General features: G+C 34.0%; 1 protein-coding gene across 1 annotated transcript in view; it reads right to left on the bottom strand.

The window, feature by feature from the left end:
• Positions 1-2,154: 2,154 nt before the first annotated feature.
• GTF2A1 (general transcription factor IIA subunit 1) overlaps positions 2,155-21,014 on the bottom strand; it is a 43,136-nt gene continuing 24,276 nt past the window's right edge. Inside the window, exons 7-9 of the mRNA XM_080808264.1 lie at positions 19,775-20,095; positions 14,423-14,512; positions 2,155-4,954 (exon numbers count right to left, since the gene is read on the bottom strand). Of these exons, the coding sequence (XP_080664390.1) occupies positions 4,847-4,954; positions 14,423-14,512; positions 19,775-20,095 (519 nt within the window). The 3' untranslated portion in view covers positions 2,155-4,846. The remainder of the gene's footprint in view (positions 4,955-14,422; positions 14,513-19,774; positions 20,096-21,014) is intronic.

The raw sequence follows: 21,014 nt of genomic DNA, 5'->3' as shown, positions 1-21,014 counted from the left end.
ACTTTACAAAGGAAGAAACTGAGGCCAAAATGGTTAAGATCATCAACATAGGAGCTTAAAGTGCAAAAATACAAGATTTGCTGGCAATAAATGTCTTTATTATGATTGTTTTAATGGTTAAAATTTTATTTCCAAGGTAATGTAGTAAGAGGATAAAAAAATTACCAAAAAAACCCCTCCTTAATGATTCATTTAACTATAAAATTAAAATACCAAATTAATACCTTCTAAAATAACGCAAAATATATATGTAATACAAACCTCAATAATCCAGCTCTCCTCTTAAGCAATTATTTACAGACTTTGAACTAAGGAAAAGATTTAGCCAAACAGTAATTAAAATATGCCCTCAAATAATTTTATCCTAAGTAACCTATACTTTGGAGTAGAATTATTCATATATTACAATATGTTAATTATATCAATTTTTAGTTACATTTTGTTGGTGTGAATTTAGCCCAATTTAAAATCCTGTGTGCCTGGAAAATACAACTAATTCTTCTTAAAAGCTACTAAGAACTTGTAACACAGTTTAATATTTCAGATTTACATCTCATCCTATTTATTTTGAAGGTATAGGATTTAATGATACCCTTCTCTTTTGTGAAGTGGAACTTATTAACAATGTAAAGCAATTTCCTTTCTAAACTGTATAGTTTTATTCAGTTATCTATATAACAGTCTTACACACTAGTAAGCAAAGCAAGCAACATTACTTTTTTAAATAACATCTTTAATTAAAGTTTTTGCAAAGGTAAAATATTAAACTTAAAATAGGTCTTAGTACATCAAAATACTAAGTTCTCTAATTGTATTCCAAGATGGTCTTTAAAACATAATATCCTGTATATCACAGAAGAGCAACCTTGATCTGCAATTGTACAGAATGAATTTTACAAACATAATAAATATATTTACGCCCTTACACATAACAGTATGTACAACAGCAGTTGACAATAGTAGCTCAGAACAGCAAAAGGATTAGCCCCTCCCCCAAAATTGTAGCCCTGACACATACTGGACCGATTTAAGGAAACCTGACTAAAATAGTAGTTACTAATTCAAAGCAGTTCTTCCCTTAAGAGAAGAAAAAACATTTCTCTTGTTCCTCAAAATAAACACAAATATTAAGTTCGGTGTGTTCTTCCTTAAATCATAAAAAATGACAAAAGATAGGCTAAGGCAGGCTTAAAAAGGGAATTATAAACTTCAGAATAATTTCCATAGCATAATAGATTAAAATGCAAAACTATTTAATATAAACTCATGAGGAACTATTTTAAGCAACTATGTTTTAACCAATGAATTCAAAATCTGAAATAGCTGACTCAGACAGATAGATGGGAAACAGACATGAAATCAAATGAAAATGTACAAAGATGAATCAATATAATATTCCATTGCACAAAAGTTCAAAAAAGTTCAAGATGAAATAATCTGAAAATATAGGAATTTTCTCAAGTGGAAGAAAATGCTAAGTTATAAAGGGAACTCCCAAGAGGAAATTATGTCTGTTTTCCTGTACAAGGCATATTTACCTTTTGAAAAGAATGCTGACATTATTGCTGTAAGGTAACCAAAAATTACTCTTAGAGGGAGACAACCCTTTTTTATTCCTCCATAAAAGCCAGAAAAAAAGAAAACCAAATCTTTGATTTTCAATATAGCAAAAGAAAATCTTTATACAAAAGCTATTATATTTTTATGTTCTTGCTAAAACCAAAATCTATTAGAATATGCTCTTCAAGAACATATTTTAATCACTATACACACCACTCAGATCCTGATATATTCCTAAGAATAACATCAAGGTGGCTTTGATTATAAGAGAGGCAACAGTATGTGATATGATGACATTTAATTAACAGAAAGAAATGTGAACATTTAAAAAATATAAAAGCCCAATATAAAGATCCTCCTCATATAACAGACATTTTACTCTAGGAACTAATTGCACATTAAAGTTGTTTTAGCCAAATGTGGCTCTCCACAGAAATTAAATGTGCTCTCAAGCAATTCAAATGGTCTGATTATCCAAATGACCACCAAAAAAGAGTACATATACTGAAAGGCACACATTTCCACACTTTACCTAGTAATTTTATGTAAATTTTCCTTAGCACTGTTAACATTAATCTTTTTTTTTTTTTTTTTGGTAGTAAAAGGTGCCATCACCATCTGTGCAAATCTCAACAAATCCTCTCCTGAAACCTTTACTTATTTTCATAATACCAAGTCTGAACTATTTTCCCTCTTTGAATAAACATGTATTTTTATTTTAAAATTCTGAAAGTGGGAATCCTTGCCTTTTTCAAAGGAATGACATTTTATAGAACCTAATGAAATGATTTGTTAAATACAATGTAAAAGCATGATTAAGAATTCAAGTACAGTAAAAGATAAGCAAGTGGCATTCTTATAGCAAGCCACTACAATAAAACCAAAACATTCTATCTGATTAAAAAGGAACACGATGCAGTAATATATAAGAGCACAATTTGGTATGCAGTGTTGTTTGGACCGGCTTTCAGAATTTTCACAGGTAAAAGAAAAGCATTTGCCAAGTATGCCATAATCAATATGCAATACACAGGTGCAAATACAAATGGTTATTTCCTGCTTCAAAATAACCCTAGTGAGTCACTCTGAAAGCAGTGGTTGTTCATGTTTGAAAATAACGTTATAAAAACAGGCCTGTATACAATTCTACTATGAATACAAATGTTTGTCTACATAGAGGGCCCAAAACATGAGCTGTATATCATATAGTAATTCAAGGTTCAGTAGCAGAAGAACTACAATATAGCCGAAGGGTTTCAATCAACATCGCAGCACTGCTAAACTTTTATAGGTAGTTCAGGTGGTTGACTTCTTCATTGGGTAAATATAAACCTATCAGCAACTAACTGAAGGACAACTGAACAACAGGACTTCTGTGATTTCACCCCCTCCCTTCTCTTCTCCCAGATTCATTAACAAAAACAAACAAACAAACAAAACCTGTGTGTGCTTTGAGAGTAGTGGGGTAAACAAACAAACCTCCCCTCCAAAATAACTAAATTAATATAGTAAAAATTAAAACCGTATTACACCAGTTAATGGTATCTAAATAAAACCTAACTACTAGCATGCTAGAAACCATCATTTATACCAAAGTTCAGAACATAAGTTAAAGGGACCAAGTTGCTACATGGGGTGGGAAGTAGGCAAAAAAAAAAAAAAAAAAAAAAATGATTAGCCTTTTTAAGAAGTTTAAAGATTTGTGTTAAAAAAAAAAAAACAGCTCACAGTTTTTCTTTGCAATGTTAAGTGTTTCTGTTATTTCTGGAAACACACAAAGGCAAATAAAAGGAAGACGAAAATGGAAGACATAAAAAAAAAAAGCAATATACAAGTATCTTAAACACACGTTAATTTTGTCAAGATAGACCATGAAAAAGAATTAGTTATAAGAAAACACAGATGAAGTGTTCCTACAGTTCTCCCAGGCAACTAGTTCACACAGAACACAGCACTGCCATATTGTTCTTTAGAGGCTCTTACAGAATACAGAGCTGTGCATTCTTAATATACATATTACATTTCTATTATTCTTAATATACAAGTCAAATTTCTATGCTTTCTTCTCGATGTGCAAACTGGAGCCCATGCCTACATTACCAATGGCCTGGAAGGGCCACCAAATGAAAGAGAGGTAAATATGTACTTAGTGGCCCAACCCCCTCTAACCCCAAAATTTCTCCCTCAAATTACAAAGTTGCAATTAAAAAAATGTGTTCAATTAGAATAGTTTTTAAATTCTTCACTAGTAAACACAAGAAACTTTTATAATTACTAAACTGTTTAAAACAAAATCCAGGTCCTCACTACCCACTGCTTCAGTCAATGCACAGAATGTTATCTGAATGTCTGTTTCGCTTAAAGATTAAACACATATATAAGCATATACTTCAGCCCAACGGGAAAAAATCTGTATGTATTCTTATGTATGTAATTTCAGCTAGATGGTACCTCTGTGAAATAAAACTGTATTCCTGAGGAGCCACCCTGGGGTTTCTTCATAAGGTATGGGACTAAAAGAAACAAGCATTTTTCTGTAAGGAAACCAAAGTTGTCATTTTAATTCTGTTTAACTCAATGAGGCCCAAGTCTTTAAAAGTTATAGTTAATGAGTATGAAAACCTAATTAAAATAAATAACCATTCCTGGGTCAAATTTAGTCTCCAAACTGTGATTATTGATTACTTCCTTTAACTCTTAAGAGATGTTTCATAAAGCAGGGAAGAAGAGGTATATATTACTGAGGGAGAATAGCTAGTAAAAATATTTAAGACCTATAATGAGAGTTCTAAATTGTTTCCTTATACAAGTGAATTAAAATTCAACACCATAATTCTTACCCTTTTGTAAAAAGCTCACACGCAATTTTTACCAAATATAACCACATACAATAAGCAGTTTCAGTTCAATCTATCAAAAGGGAATTTTCTTCAGTTCGTTCCAACAAGTATCTTCTGATTGAACCCAAGTTGAAGGAAGGAATATAGACAAAGCTTTACATGCTAATTACTGGTGGCAGGTACCTGTATTTAAAATCAACAATTATGGTTTTCCAAAACCCCAACCTCCCCCACCCCAACATCCCCAGGTGCTACAGTTCCATGGCTTGCCAGTTAGTAGTGTCTATGTTGTCAAGGTCTCTTTGTTCCAGTAGCTTTGATTCTACTGCACTTTTCTGACATGCAGAAGTTAAGTTTTGGTTGGTGTATGTCCCAAGTTTTAAACTGTCCACTTTAAATTTTTTTAAGTTTCTTTGTTTTATTTATAAAAGAAAAGAACCAACTCTTCACCATTCTGCATCTCCAATGGCTTTGGAAAATATATAATCTCTTCCATTAAGATTCATAATGCCATCCTTGAGATGAAATTTCCATTTGTTTTTACTTCTGTGTATCTAAATAAATAAAAAAAGAATGTAAAAGATACAATCAAAAGACAGAGGAAACAAAAACCCATTAATACACCAAAAAATCTGTCTTATACATTACTGCATTTATAAATTCTTCTTTTAATTGATAATTGACATGTAACATTAATTACAGCAGCACATGATTCAATATTTATATATATTACAAAATGATAAGTAAGTCTAGTTAATACCCATCACCATAATACAGTTACAAATTTTTTTCTTGTGATGAGAATTTCAAGTATATAACATGTCATTAACTACAGTCATCATGCTGTATATCACACCCCTGTAACTTATTTTATAACTTCCAAGTTTGTACATTTGACCCCCTTCACACATTTGCCCCAATCTACCCTCTGGCCTCTAATAACCACCAATCTGTTCTCTGTGTCTATGAGTTCGGTTTTTGCTTTGTTGTTTTTAGGTTTTTTGCCTGGTTTGTTGTAGAATCCACATACAAAAGTGAGATCATACGATATTTGTCTTTCTCTCTCCTATTCCACTTAGCATAATTCCTCAAGGTCCACCCATGTTGTCATAAATGACAAGCTTGCTTTCTTTTTTATGGCTGAATATTACATCATGTGTATATAAATATATATCACATTTTCTTTATCATTCATCCACTGATGGACACTTAGGTTGCTTCCATGTCTTGGCTGTGGTAAATAATGCTGCAATGAACATGGGAGGGCAGAAATCTTTCAGAGTTAGTGTTCTCCTTTGAATAACTATTAAGGAAGCAGAATTACTGAATTATACAGTAGTTCTATTTTGGATTTTCAAGGAACCTCCACACAGGTTTCCATAGTGGCTATACAAATTTACATTCCTACCGAAAGTGTCTAAGGGCTTCCACTTCTCTACAACCACACGTAACACTTGTTAATTTCTTATCTTTTGGGGAACAGTCATTCTGACAGGTATGAGCTGATATCTCATTGTGGTTCTAATTTGTATTTTCCTAACAAATAGTAATGTTGAGTACCTTTTCATGTACCTGTTGGCCATTTTATGTCTTCTTTGGAAAAATGTTCAGTTCTGCCCATTTTCTAAACTGAATTGCTTATTTGCTATTGAGTTATATGAGTTCTCCATACATTTTGGCTATTAACTCTTTATCAGATATGTGATTTGCAAATATTTTCTATTCTGTAAGTTGCCTTTTCATTTTGTTGATGGTCTCCTTTGATGCGCAGAAGCTTTATAGTTTAATGTAGCCCTGTTTATTTTTGCTTGTGTTGCCTTTGCTTTTGGTGCCAAATCTAAAAAATTATAACCAAGACCCATGCCAAGGAGCTTAATCCCTGTTTTCTTCTACTTTTATGGTTTCAGATTTTTTTTTTTAAGGTTTTATTTACTTATTTGACAGAGAGAAAAACAACGAAAGAGGGAACATAATCTGGGGGGTGGGATAGGGAGAACCAGGTCCCCTGCTGAAGGACTAAATCCCAGGACCCTGGCATCACGACCTGAGCCCAAGGCAGACACCTAACAACTGAGCCACCCAGGAGCCCCATGGTGTCAGATCTTACATTAAAGTCTTTAATCCAGGCGGCACCTGGGTGGCTCAGTGGGTTAAGCCTCTGCCTTCTGCTCAGGTCATGATCCCAGGGTCCTGGGGTCGAGCCCAGCATCAGGCTCTCTGCTCAGCAGGGAGCCTGCTTCCCTGCCCCCCTCTCTGTCTGCCTCTCTACTTATGATCTCTGTCAAATAAATAAAATCTTGAAAAAAAAGTCTTTAATCCATCTTGAGTTGACTTTTGTGTATGTCATAAGATAGTGGTCTAGTTTCATTGCTTTGCATGTGATTGTTCAGTTTTCCCAAAACCATTTATTGAAATGATTGTCCTTTCCATTGTATATTCTTAGCTCCTTTGTTGTAAATCAATTGAATACATGTATTTGGGAACATTTCTGGGTTCTTTTCTGTTCCATGGATCTGCATGTCTGATATTATGCCAATACCATACTGTTTTGATTCTTACAGCTTTATAATGTATAAAATCAGAAAGCATGATGCCTCTCTCTCTTAAGATTGCTTTGGCTATTCAGGGTCTTTTGAATTTTGGAATTATTTGTTCCAGTTCTGTGAAAAATGCCACTGACATTTTGATAGGGATTGCACTGAAACTGCTGAATCTGTATAACACTTTAAGTAGTATGGACACTTTAACAATATTAATTCTTCCAATCAATGAACACAAAATACTTTTCCATTTGTTTCTTCTTCAATTTCCTTCATCAATCTCTTAAGTTTTCATAGCAGAGATGTTTCATCTTCTTGGTTAAATTTATTCCAAGGCATTTTACTCTTTTTGATACAATAAATGGAATTAACTTCCCCTTCTGATAGTTTATCAGCATATAGAAATGCAACATATTTTGTATACTGATTTTGTATCCTGCAATTTCATTGTATTTATTACTTCTAACAGTTTTTTGGTAGTCTTCAGGATCTTCTGTATGTAATACTTCGCCTTCCATAAATAGTGACAGTTTTACTTCTTCCTTTATAATTTAATTTGGATGCTTTTTCTTTCTTTTTCTTGCATAACTGTTCTGGCTAGAATTTCTAATACCATGTTGAAAATGGCAAGAATAAGCATTCTTGTCTTGTTCCCGATCTCAGAGAAAGAAAAAGCTTTTAGCTTTTCTTCTTTGTGTTACTTGGAGCTTTGTCATGTATGTCCTTTATTATGTCAAGGTATATACGTTCCTTCTGATACTCACTTTTTTGAGAGTTTTTATCATAAACGGATGCTGAATTCTACCATATGCTTTTTCAGCATCTATTGAGATGATAAGGATAAGATTTTTATCCTTCATTTTGTTAATGGGGTCAGTTGCCACATCGATTTGTGTATGCTGAATCATCCTTGGATCCCCTGAAATAAATTCCACTTGGACACGGTCATGGTGTATGATCATCTTAACATATTTATAGCTGAATTCAGTTTGCTAATATTTTGTTGAGGATTTTGGCAACTGTGTTCATCAAGAATATTGGCCTTTAATTTTCTTTCCTTGTGGTGTCTTTCTCTGGTTTAGGTGTCAGGGTAATACTGACCTTATAAAATGAGTTTACAAGTGTTCCCTCTTCTATTTTTTGGAAAAGTTTGAGAAGGACTAGTATTAATTCTTCTTGAAGAATTTCTTCTTTATCCTGGTAGAGTAAAACTATCTGGTTTCATGATGGTTTGTTGGAAGGTTTTTATTACAAATTTATCCATTTCTTCTAGGTTGTCCAATTCCTTGGTGTATAACTGTTCACAGTAGTTTTATGATTCTTTGTATTTTTGTGATATCTGTTATAACAACTCCCTTTCACCTCTGATTTTGAGTCTTACCCTTTTTTTTTTCTTGGTGAGTCTAACTAGAGGTATGTCAATTTTCTTTTTCTTTTCAAAGAACCAGCTCTTAGTTTCACTGATCTTCTCTAGTGTCTTTTTAGTCTCTATTTCATTTATTTCCATTCTGATCTTTGTTATGTCCTCTCTTCTACTAACTTTGGACTTCATTTGTTCTTTTTCCAGTTCTCTGAGATATAAAATTAGGCTGAGATATTTCTTGTTTCTTGACATAGGCATTTATCTCTATTCCCTCCTAAGAGCGCTTTTACTACATCTTATGAATTTTGGTATGCTATGTTTCCATTTTCATTTGTCTCAAGATTTGTTCTCTCTTTTGATTTCTTCTTTCACTCAATGATTGTAGCGTAGCATGCTGTTTAATCTCCAAATATCTGTGAATTTCCCAATTTTTTTCTTGTAATTGATTTCTAGTTTCATGCCATTGTGGCTGGCCAAACTGGTGTGACTTTTTTTTTTTTTCCCCAAGATTGACTGACTGACAGAGAGAGAGAGAGAGAGAGAGCGCGCGCGAGCGAGCAAGCGCGCGCACACAACCAAGGAGAGCAGCAGGCAGAGGGAGAGAGAGAAACAGGATCCCCACGTAACAGGGAGCCTGATTCGGGGCTCAATCCCAGGACTTTGGGATCATGACCTGAGACGAAAGGAAGACACTTAACCAACTGAGCCACCAATGTGCCCCCAAACTGGTTTCTTAATAAAGTTAAATCTGACAAAAACAAAAACAAAAACCACCAACCCAAACAAACAAACAAAAAACAACAAACAAAACAGCCTATTCACTCATTAGGTGAATTTTTAAAGAAACAAATGTATCTGCAATTAGTATTATTTTACAGCTCTTAATACTTGTGTTCATTAATAATAAATTTCTCTGCAAAGTATCTTATCTTTGCCAGGTTTATATATACATGTGTCCCTTTTTTCACAGGAAATTTTCTACTGGCAAACTTTTAAAATAGGATACCCTTTGTTTTCCCTGATGCTTCTAGACCACGGTTTTGCCTTTTCTCCGTAACTCCTTTTATGTCTACACCATTTAACCTTAGGCTTTTCTTCATTCTTATCTAGACTACTGGGACACTATCCTCAATACTGGAATCACGTTTACAACCACTCTCTTCCTCACATACAGTAACAATTTCCATATTGCTAACTCTTCTGATACTATGATCAAACAGTATTAATATCCATACTAATATTAATATTTCTAACCTCTAATTACTTTATCTCTAATTCTACTTTAGTTGTCTACAGGACACCTGGCAACTGTTTTCTCAATGGCCACCAAAATATCTTCTAGTTTACCACATCAATAGCCTCTTGTTACCTGATTTATTACAGTAACTTTCCAACTCCAGGCTTCAGGTTCAACTTTCTTCCAATCTGCTTATAAATATTGTTGCCACAAGCACAGTTCTAACCAATCATCTCCACTTAACTATTTCTATTTCTAAATGACCTGGTAATAACTCACCTTCCAAGCTTATTTCCTACTTCCACATTCCTCAAAGACTGTATTTCAATCAAAAGAAGTATCATTCCTTGCTCCCATTTTTATAAATTCAATTCCTATTTCAAGATCCACCTCAAAAACACTGCTGTGTTCTCCTCAAAGCGTTCCCTAATCACATCAGCTAAAAGTAGTCTCTCCTAATAATTTTCAGTGTCATTCCCAAACACATTTCTAGTACCATTTCTAAGTATATACAATTATGAAGAATTTCTTCTATCAAAGTAAAACCGCTTATGGTTTCCTCAAGACCTAACATGGAACATTATACATGGCAGTATTTAACAAATACATCTGAGGGAGTTCTGATCATCCAGTCACTTACAGATTTCAAAAACTATGTCTACCTGCAATTATGCCAAAGGGGTAAGGGCGGTGTTCAAATAGCACCAGATCCTGGGCACTCCCCTCCTTACCTTCATTTATAGTTTTTAGCTGTTTGCAATTCATAGACTAAAGGAGAAAAGGAGTTATAAAAGTTAATCAACTGAAATGACCTTTCTTCCCTTTCCCAATAAATCCCTTGCATCATTCAATTTTCAGCTTAAGCTCCCTATCTTCCAAGAAGGACCCATGGTTCTCCCTCTTCTCTGATCTAAAGGGACCTCAAAATCAAGCAGCTAAGGCTTTCATTTTCAAAAAAGATAATCATAGCTTAGAGAGGTTCAATGAATTGACCAGGAATATTTTGCTAGTAAGTAAGTGGCAAAGATGATTCTCAAACACAAGACACTTTTGACTAAATCAGGCCATTTCATATAATAATCCCAAAATGCTCACTATGATAGATATTGTCTGAACATCCTTGCATAAAATTCCATCCTCCCAATACAAACATTTCCATGGCATATTCTTGGCAAGCTGTCATTCAATTTCTGCTTCAGTATGATTAGACACGGGGAACAAAGAATTGCAAATTAAGTTATTCCACTCTGGGCCTATTCTAAAAGCCTTTCATACTTTATCCCTTATTGAAATCTGCTTCCTCCAAGCTTCTGCTCACTGATCCTAGCTCTATCTTCTGGGACTTAATTTAAAAAAAAAAAAAAAAAAGAAGAAGAAGAAAGAAAATCAAACACTTAATGTATTTGAAAACTACTCCCAAGCTTTTCCTCTACATCACTGAATTAAGCTATATACACATTTAATATTTATCATATTTGTCTTTTTATTACAAGAAAATAGAGCAAAATAAAGTTAAAATAGCAGTTAGGGCAGAAACTCTTATGTTAAGTGGTCTTGTATTTCTGGTCTAAAAATACACTATGTAGATAAGATGTTAAACCTAACATCTTAAGATGAATGATTTGAATGTCCAACAGACATACCAAGACTTATCATGCTCAGAACTAAACACTCTCCTCACCCAAACATGCTCCATCTTCAGCCTTTCCCATCTGAGTTGATGGCATCTCCATTCTTCCTCCTGGTTCCTCATCAAAAAATCCTGGAATCATTCTTGATTCCTCTTTTTCTTTTCTACCACTTGCCAAGAAGAGTCAGAAAATCCTGCTCACTCTTCCTTCAAAACACATCCAAGATTCAGCTGCTTCTCACCACTTTGAGTACTATCCCCCTAGCCAAAGTCACCATTATCTCTCATTTGAACTACCATAATATCTTAGTCTCCTTGTTTCAACTCTGCTTCCTCTGCACAGTCCACTCTCACCAAAGAAGGCAAAGTAATCTTTTTAGAATTAAAATGTAAGTGACACTACATCTATTTGAAACCTTCCAATAATTTCCCAATTCGCTCATAAGAGCCCATGTCCTCACAAACTTCCATACCACCTGCCACACTTACCTCTGACTTAATCTACTAACTATATCCCTTCCCCTGCAACCCCAGCCCAACCACTCTCACTTCCATGCCACTGCTCACACGCAACAGCTAGGCTTTGTTACCAGATAATGACAAGGCTAACTCTCCTCAAGGCTTTGTTCAAATGTCATCCATTCAGAAGATCTAACAAGACTAACCTTCTAACCTTTTAAAAACTCTAACCTGTATCCTTTCCTACCAATTATCAGCTTCTAACATACCATAATAATTTATTTATTTATTACATTTTAGCATCCGTCTCCCTTAACTAAACTTCCCAATGGCAGGGATTGCTTTACTTTGTTTACTAGTGTTTCTCAACCTCCTAAGCACAGCACCTTGGTACACCACAGACATCCTATTTATTGAATGAAAAGACTTCTGTCTCCTTTTTTTCTTTGACTCCCTATAAAGAAAGTAGTAACTATCCAAAAGTGGGCAAATTTATTTCCAGCACGAACCGAGTGACTGCAACTTGAAAGACAACAGGATTATGTAAGCAAGAAAGTGATGAGAAGCCAGGAAAAAATAATTCTCCAGACAAGTAAAGAAACTGATCACATTCTTCTGTATTGACAACTTGCTAAAACCAAGTGTACAAAAGTTTCAGGATCAGTCTGTATACTCAGCACTTCAAAAAAGGCCCTTAAATTTCCTAATGACAAACATATTAAGTAAAATTACCAATAAATAAGACTGAAGCCTCAACACCTGATGCCATCAGTACTTATCTATCATAATAAGGGAGAACTCTGCTTCATTATTAGGTTTAACTACAATTTTGATTTGATTGGCAACATAAACTTCATTATTCTTTCTATAAGTTTCTAAAATCGACTCGTTGAAATTCTAAAGTTTAGGCTTCAAAAATAAAATCCTAAAATTCAAGTTGGCTCAAACCACATCCAACCCCATTTTAATAATTCATAGAACACCAGCATTCTTTATTATTGACTAAAACATCAGGCCCAGCCCTCAAGAACTCATTTGATTCTAAAAATTAGATCTTTGTAAACTTTAAAATTGTTTATTGCTCAACACACTACTTAAAGCTATTTTCAATTTCTGTCTCAAACATTAAATTGTCTCTAGGAGGAAAACAAACCAATTTTAACATTTAAAATATTATGTGTACAATTTGTACCAAAGGAGAATACAACCATTCTTATATTATGAAAATACTTAGAAGTATATTCTTCAGTCTAGCTAAGGTAAAGGACTCTACTGCCTGATATGACATCTTCTCATCACGAAACTGTGTTCTGGCTAATTTGGTTGCATGAGGTCTCTTTGAAATTTCCTGATAATACAAGGTATTCTCCTATCTATTTCAACACTAATACTCTTCCACTACACAATAACAAAAAATTACACTTATGGGGTGCCTGGGTGGCTCAGTGGGTTAAAGCCTCTGTCTTCAGCTCAGGTCATGATCCCAGGGTCCTGGGATCGAGCCCTGCATTGGGCTCTCTACTCAGCAGGGAGCCTGCTTCCCCATCCATCTCTCTCTCTGCCTGCCTCTGCCTACTTGTGATCTCTGTCAAATAAATAAAAATCTTTAAAAAAAAGTTACATTTATTATAACGTCCCTGGTGTAAGGTTTTAAGAATGCTCACCCAAAAGTCACACAATACAAAAGCAGATGCCCTAATAATTCTGTTTATGAACAACTTCACTGCTTTATTCTGTAATCTCACTGCAAGTAACTGGCTTGACTTCTTTTCATTTCAAAATGATAAAACTGTTTTGACATTTCCCTACATACATGTTTCCAGTAAGTATGGCTATTCATATGCAGTAAGGATGACTACTAGAAGATTCATTTCTATAAAAGCAACACAAATCTAAGATTTTCATCACTTATAAAGGAAACTCATGCAAGGCACAATTCTGCATGATCATGACTACAGCTCCAGTGCCTGGCATATGCAGACACTTAATAAGTATTTGTTTAGTGAATGAGTGTGCTTATAAACAAAAGCCCGATTGCTTCTATTAAGGTTTTCCTCATTTGGTAAAGACCACTGCTGAAATTAAATTATAAATGCAATATAATTTGTGGATTTATTAGAAATTTAATGAGTATAGAAGACCATTTTATTCCAAATTAATGTTTCAATAATTAACAAAATCTCAACAATAATGCTAATAACTGTAACAAAAAACACCTGGCAAGTAGCATCCTTTCGAAGAATTAGGAAAACAAGAATTGAACAGTTAATTCTCACAGACCTAGTTTAAAAATACCTAAGGCTATCAAAAATACAGCAAAGCTAAACAATTTTAAAAATGATTTTCAGTAAAAACATATTTGTTAGTTAGCAGTCCTGTTTACTGCCCTAGTTTTCTCCTTAGTAATAAAAAAAGTGACAGGATTCAATTAAAGCCGTTTAGTTTTGAGGCAGTTGAAACTAAAGGGAAAACAGGTTATTCTACTGGCTTATTAATGTTAAAGGACAACCCTAAAGTGACTGTTAACTTTGCTAGCGAGTTAGGAGATGGTATAAATTCAAAGCCTACTTCTCCTCACGATTTCATTCTTAACATTTTTTCCAAATGTAAAGCCACATAATTTCTCATTTTATTAAAATAATCTACTAAATTTTAACAATGTCTACATTCACCCTGTTTATACTGAATGTAAGAGGCATCTGTTAGCTGCCCAAATTTTGAACAAGGTAGAGAAGATATTTAGGGAAGAAATTACAGCAGAAAAAATGTCAGTAACCTGATAAAAATCCTTACCTTATCATATTGGCATACAACAACATTTTCTGTATCAAAGAGTTCCTGTCCTTCCTCATCACTCACATCATCTTCACTGTTGAGGGGCTCCTACAAATAAGAAATAAGAGTATTTACTTATACTTCATGTATTATTAGAAAAAGGCCCTTCTAATATTCAAGGAAAAGAAATACAATGACCTTGATGTTCTTTGAGAATGAAGGTTCAGACAGAAGCATATACATACATATATTTATATCAAACTTATTATTAATCAGCTGTTAAGATTTTGCCAATTTTACTGAAATTCCAACAAGAAATCAAAAATAAAAAGTTAAGCTACATAACTTTAAAGTCTGAAAAGATGTTTATCTCCTTCATTCGTTCAGAATAGCACAAGACTACTCTCTGCTTAAGAGGCCTAGAAGGGGACCTAAGAAAATATGAAGGTTTAATGAGATAATGGTACTATGTACCAACAGCAGCAGCGGAGCAAAAGGGAAAACAGTGGTAAAGTTGGAGGGGAAAAAAGCCTATAAAACAGGCTAGGAATCTGGCTTTTCTATATGTGGAGGACTAAGACTCTATTTATAATATTAGCATGTCTACCATTGTGATGGTAATTGTGGGAGGCTTGCAGTCTAACTAAGGCATTTAGATTAAAAGGATACATGTGGGAGGGGTAAAATGGAAGAGGGTCTCAATCCCAAAAAGAATTAAAGGCCAAGACCTAACTAAAGCATAAAATGACCAACTATGTTAAATCTGACCTCGGTTATTTGAGAAGACAAAAGATGTAACTCAGATTTCTAGTTAACAGAAAAAGAGAAGAAAAAGAGAAATAAGACAAAATGAAAAAAAGAAGACAAAATGAAAGTGGAAAGGAAAATAATCAAGTAGATATTAAGTCTAGGCTTATACCTCATACACATGTATATTTAATTTAAAATAGGTATCACCAATGTAAATGTAAAAACAATTTATTGAAGCAAAATTCACATAACATAAAATTCACCATTTTAACCATTTTAGAGCATATAACCAGTCATACTTGGTACATAATGTAATTATCACCACTATCTAATTCCAGAACAATTTTATCACCTTTACCATTAAGCAGTTGCTCAACCCCCATCCCCACCTCTCCCCAGCCCCCCACTAATCTGCTTTCTGTCACTATATATTTACCTCTGGCTAGTTCATATAAATGCAAACATACAATATACACATAAAACAACATGAGGTATGGTTTCTTTAACTTATAATGTGTGAACTTCATCCATGTTGTAGCATAAACTGGTACTTTGTTCCTTTTCATGGCTAAATAATACTCCATTAAAATCACATTTTAATTTATCCATCCATCAACTGATAGACATTTGGGTTATTTACATCTTTTGGATTTTGTAAACAGTTTTGAACATTCATGTACAAGCTTTTGTTTGAATAACAGTTTTCAATTCTCTTATACATATACTTAGGAGAATTGCTGGGTCATATGATAATTTTACACAACATTTTGAGGAAACACCAAACCATTTTCCACAGCAGCTACACCATTGTCCATTCCCACCAGCAATGCAAAAGAGTTCCAATTTCTCCACATCCTCACCAACATCTGCTCCTGTTTTTATCTCTTTTGATTACAGCCATCCTGGTAAATGTGAAGTGGTATCTCTTTGTGGTTTTGATATATGCATTCCTGTAATAACTAGTGATGCTGAACATCTATTCACACGCTTATTGTCTATTTGTATATTCTCCTTGGATAAATGTCTATTCAAGTCCTTTACCCACTTTGGAACAGAGTTGTTGAATTTAAAAGTTTTCTAGTTTGGATATTGAGCCCATGTTAGATAGAGAATTTGAAACATTTTCTCCTATTTTATAGTCTGTCTTTTAACTTTCTGCATATTGTCCTTGGATACACAAAAGCTTTTAATCTACTAAGTCTGTTATTTTTTTAATTGCTTGTGCTTTTGGTGTCATATTTAAGAAACTATTTTCAAACCCAGTGTTACAAAGCTTCTGCCCTATTTTCTTCTAAGAATTTTATAGTTTTAGGTCTTTAAGATCTTTGATCCATTTTGAGTTAATTCTGTGTAAGGTGTGAGGCAGGGGTCTAATTTCACCGTTTTGCATGTGGATATTCAGTTGTCCAAGCTACGTTTATTTAATAAGATCATTCTTTTCCTATTGAATAGTCTTGGCCCATGTAAAAATTTTTTAAGATGATAGCATACAAAGCAGTATTCCACATTAAAAAAGATACAACATCTAAAGCTTAGGGATCCAAAAATTTGAAAGTGAAAGAATGAAAAGAGCTATTCTAACTGAAACAAAGTTGGTATGATTCTATTAATATAACACAAAACAAACTGTATGGGCAAAAAAAGAGAAATTACTAGAGATAAATAGCATATAATCATAAATGGCTCAATTCACTGGAAAGTGTAAGTTTAAGCTAATATGCATCCACTTTTAGGTTCAAAATACAAAAAGCATAATGACAACAAAACAAAGAAATACACCATCATAGTAGGAGATGTGAACATATCTCCCTCACTAATCGATAATGGTGTAAGCACACAAAAAATATCAGTAAGGGTATAGATTATCCAAAGAATCTAATTCTAGTAATACATATAGAAGACAACCAACAGCTACAAAAAAGTCTTTTCAAATATACAGGAAGCATATGCAAACACTGACCACATAAAGCAAGTTCTAATCAATTTCAAAGGATGCATACATTACACAGATCATAACTCTACAAATAAAAGTTAAGTCAGAATAAGAATGAACTAGAAAAAAATACACTAAAGCTAAAAATTGATTCTTAAAAAACATTAATGAATCAACATAACCTCTGGCTAGACTGAACAAGAAGAGAAGAGCAAGATGGCACAAAATCAGAAATGAGAATATAAAAATGAAAACGACTACAAAGGATTCTGGTATCAAAACATAATTATCATTAACTTTATGCTAACTTATAAATTTACATACATAGCCCTAGAAAAATATAACTTATCCGAACTGTCTCAAAAAGAAACAATACTTAAACACAGTAAGGACATTACTAGAATCAGATAATTTTAGCAGCATGCTTTAACAAATATTCACAGAATTAAGTACATCTTTAAAAAAAAAAGAAATCTAAGGATGATAGAACACTCACCAGAATTCATTTTATAATGCTATCACAAACCTGAAAACCTAGCAAGAAGAGTATGAGAACAGAGAATCATAAACAGTCTATGAATGTCCATGAAAAAGTCCTGAACAAAGTGAATTCAGCAATTCATAAAAAGGGTAAGAATAATCAAGTTGTGCTATCCAACGAATACAAAACTGGCTATAAGCAGAAAACCAATTAGTGCAATTAGTTATTAGATAACAGATTAAGGATAAGAAATTGTATGATTAACAGTTGCAGAAAAACTGTTTAACAAAATTCAACATTCATTTAGAATTTAAAAAACAAAGCAAAGCTTAGTTAATGTGAATAGAAGGGAACTTCTTTAACGTGATAAAAGTTGTCCATAAAAAGCCTATAATAAACATTATACTTAATAGTGAACCACAGAAAGGGTTCCTTTTAAAATTAAGAACAAGATAAGGCTGCCTGCTATTTCTAATCAATACTGCGCTAGAGGGCTAAGCCAATGAGGCAAGAAAAACTGCCATTTTTAGTTATTTGATTGTCTACAGAGAAAACATGAAAGAATCAAAGATGCTAAATCTCATTAGTAATCAAATTAAAACCAAAAGGAAACATATTTTCTACATATTAGACTGGCAAAAATTAAGAAGCCTGACAATATCAAGTATCGGTGAAGACATATTAGTACAACAATTTGGCATTTTATTGTAAAGTTGAAAACATACATGCCTTAGAATCCAGTAATTCAATGGTTAGGTGTGACACTTAAAAAAAAGTCATGCATATGTGTCTCCAGAAGACACACTTCAAAATATTTTATAACTGTAAGAGGAAACATAGAAACAACCCTAATGCCCATCACATCAGAAAAGAAATGGAGAAATAAACTATGGTATATTCAATAGTGAAAATAATTACCAGTATATACAACAACTTAGATGAACCTCAGAAATACCTCCCTGAAAGGGGGGGTGGGGGGGAAGCAATCAACCTGTAGAAGAATAGAGAGAATAACTCCATTTATGTTATAAATGGGCATTCAAAACTAAACATTATGCTCTTTAGGAATATAAATAGATGGTAAACAAAGGCAAGTTAATGATAAAAATCCATGAGCCTGGTTACTCTGATAACAGAAAGAAGAGGATGGGGGTTAGGGAGAGGTACTCAGGAGACTTTAATAATGGATATATATTTTTAAAAGATTTTATTTATTTATTTATTTATTTATTTAGATAGCACTGATGAACAGGGGGAAGGGGCAGAGGGAGATGGAGAGAGAGAGAATCTCAAGCAGACTGTGCTGAGCGTGGAGCTTGATGTGGGGCATGACCCTGAGATCATGACCTGAGCTGAAATCAAGAGTAGGACCTTAATGACTAAGCCACCCAGGCACCCCGCAATGTATTTTTAACTAGATATGGACATAAGGGTGTTTTTATGTTAAAATATTTTTTATTCATTTGTATCTATTCAACATTTAATAGTATTTTTAAAAAAACATTAGATATAAAGAATTTTGTCCTAAAATAAAATTATATCTTAAGTTGCAGAAAGCAATGAACAATGAAAACTGTGGTTAAGACTAACATCTTGAACACAAGTAACCAAGCAGGAACACTGAGAACAACAAAGATATATTTATAAGCTTCTAGAAATATGTAACTAAAGATGAGTAAGAATGGTTCTTTTAACTCACAGATAGACACTAAGAGTAGACAAAGTGATGTACAGAACTAGTATAGAATACAGACCAAAAGGAAGTTATGAATAAGTCTGTGACATTTAGTTTTTTCTTCACGTCTCCTCACTTTCCAGATGTGCCATACCTTTTTAATTATTGAAGCAGAAGATTAAGCTCATTTTATCTGCTCTACCAAGGTCTTACATTTCAATCACATCATGAATGCATAAGCCAGAAAATTAGAATTACACTCTTCTCTCCACCCCCTTTACAAATACAACTCAGTATGATATATTTATATTTTATTACTAGCTATAAGAAACAGTATTTTATGATGATAAATACAACCAGAACCATCTAAAAACCTTATTAGGTTAGAACAATCTAACTTTATATTTAAAATCCTATTTATGTAACACCTTAACAGTCTCTGAAAAAATAGGAAAAAATCCATCAGTTTGACACCAAGTAAAAGAAATGATTGAGTAGTTTCTCATTTCAAGTCTTTTACTACAAACTTACTTCTTCTACCTGCCCATCCTCAGCTCCATCTTTCTCTTTGTCTTCCTCCTCATCATCATCATAGTCTTCTTCTTCATCTTCATCTTCTTCAGATGATGTATCCCCAGTTCCATCAACCTGTAACACCAATGGGGCTTGTGCTTGAGCAGGCTGGGCCTGTGGTTGCTGTTGGCCAGTTGCAGTTATCTGTGCTTGTGCCGGTGTAGGTGCAGCCACTGTAGTAGGTATAACTTGAGTCTTATTTCCTGTAAATAAGATTTGTTGTGGCTGAATGATGACACCCGTCTGTGGTGAAATCCCTCCAGGAAGAGGGGCCAGTACCTAAGGCAAAAGAAAACCATAGTAAAACTAGTAAGAGGACCAAGTAGCTCAGTTTCATTTTCTAGCACACAGAACTAGGCGTAAATGCTAAAGGATCATCCAAAATGGCCTTATCTCATATAGTTAAAACCACCAAGCATAAAAGGAGCTGAATGAGTATAATGATCCCACTTCCACTTTACCATTCAAAATTCTGAAGGAAAAAAGATTTTCTGAAAATAAGTATTTATTGAGCACTGGCTATGTACCTGGCAAATTCCAAGCCAATAGTTACACATATGATTAATTATTTGTTTGATGTATGGACAAGTTTAGTAACTTGCCAAGTTCATAGTCACCAAGACACAAAATTTTAACCCAAGCTTTCTGATCCTGTGCTGATTATTATGTTACACTGCCTCCCTGTGGAGAACACTACACTGAAAATGTGGTCCTGGGCCCCAGTTTTGTCTAGGATCCCAGGTCGAGATATAGCAAAGGCATGTCATTTAACCTACTTTGGCTTTTGTCACTTCACTGTTAAATTAGGATCAATGGTTCTCAACCCTGGCTACAAATTACAACCACCGGGGGCACCTGGGTGGCTCAGTGGGTTAAGCCTCTACCTTCAGCTCAGGTCATGATCTCAGAGTCCTGGGATCGAGCCCCGCATCGGGCTCTCTGCTTGGCAGGGAGCCTGCTTCCCCCTCTCTCTGTCCGCCTCTCTGCCTACTTGTGAGGTCTCTCTGTCAAATAAATAAATAAAATCTTTAAAAAAAAAAAAAACAAACAAACAAAAATTACAACCACCGGGTAGCTTAAAAATACTGGACTTGGGTCCCACTCCTACTATTCTGATTTAATTGCTATGAAATGAAATCTAATCATTCAAACAAAGCTCTCCAACTGATTCTAACTATACAACCACACCAGATCAGAT

The sequence above is a fragment of the Martes martes genome (genome assembly GCF_963455335.1).
Source record: "Martes martes genome assembly, chromosome: 7".
In the NCBI taxonomy this organism is placed as follows: Eukaryota; Metazoa; Chordata; class Mammalia; order Carnivora; family Mustelidae; genus Martes; species Martes martes.
Note: the sequence above shows the minus strand (reverse complement) of the source record. Positions and strands in the feature narration are given on the sequence as shown.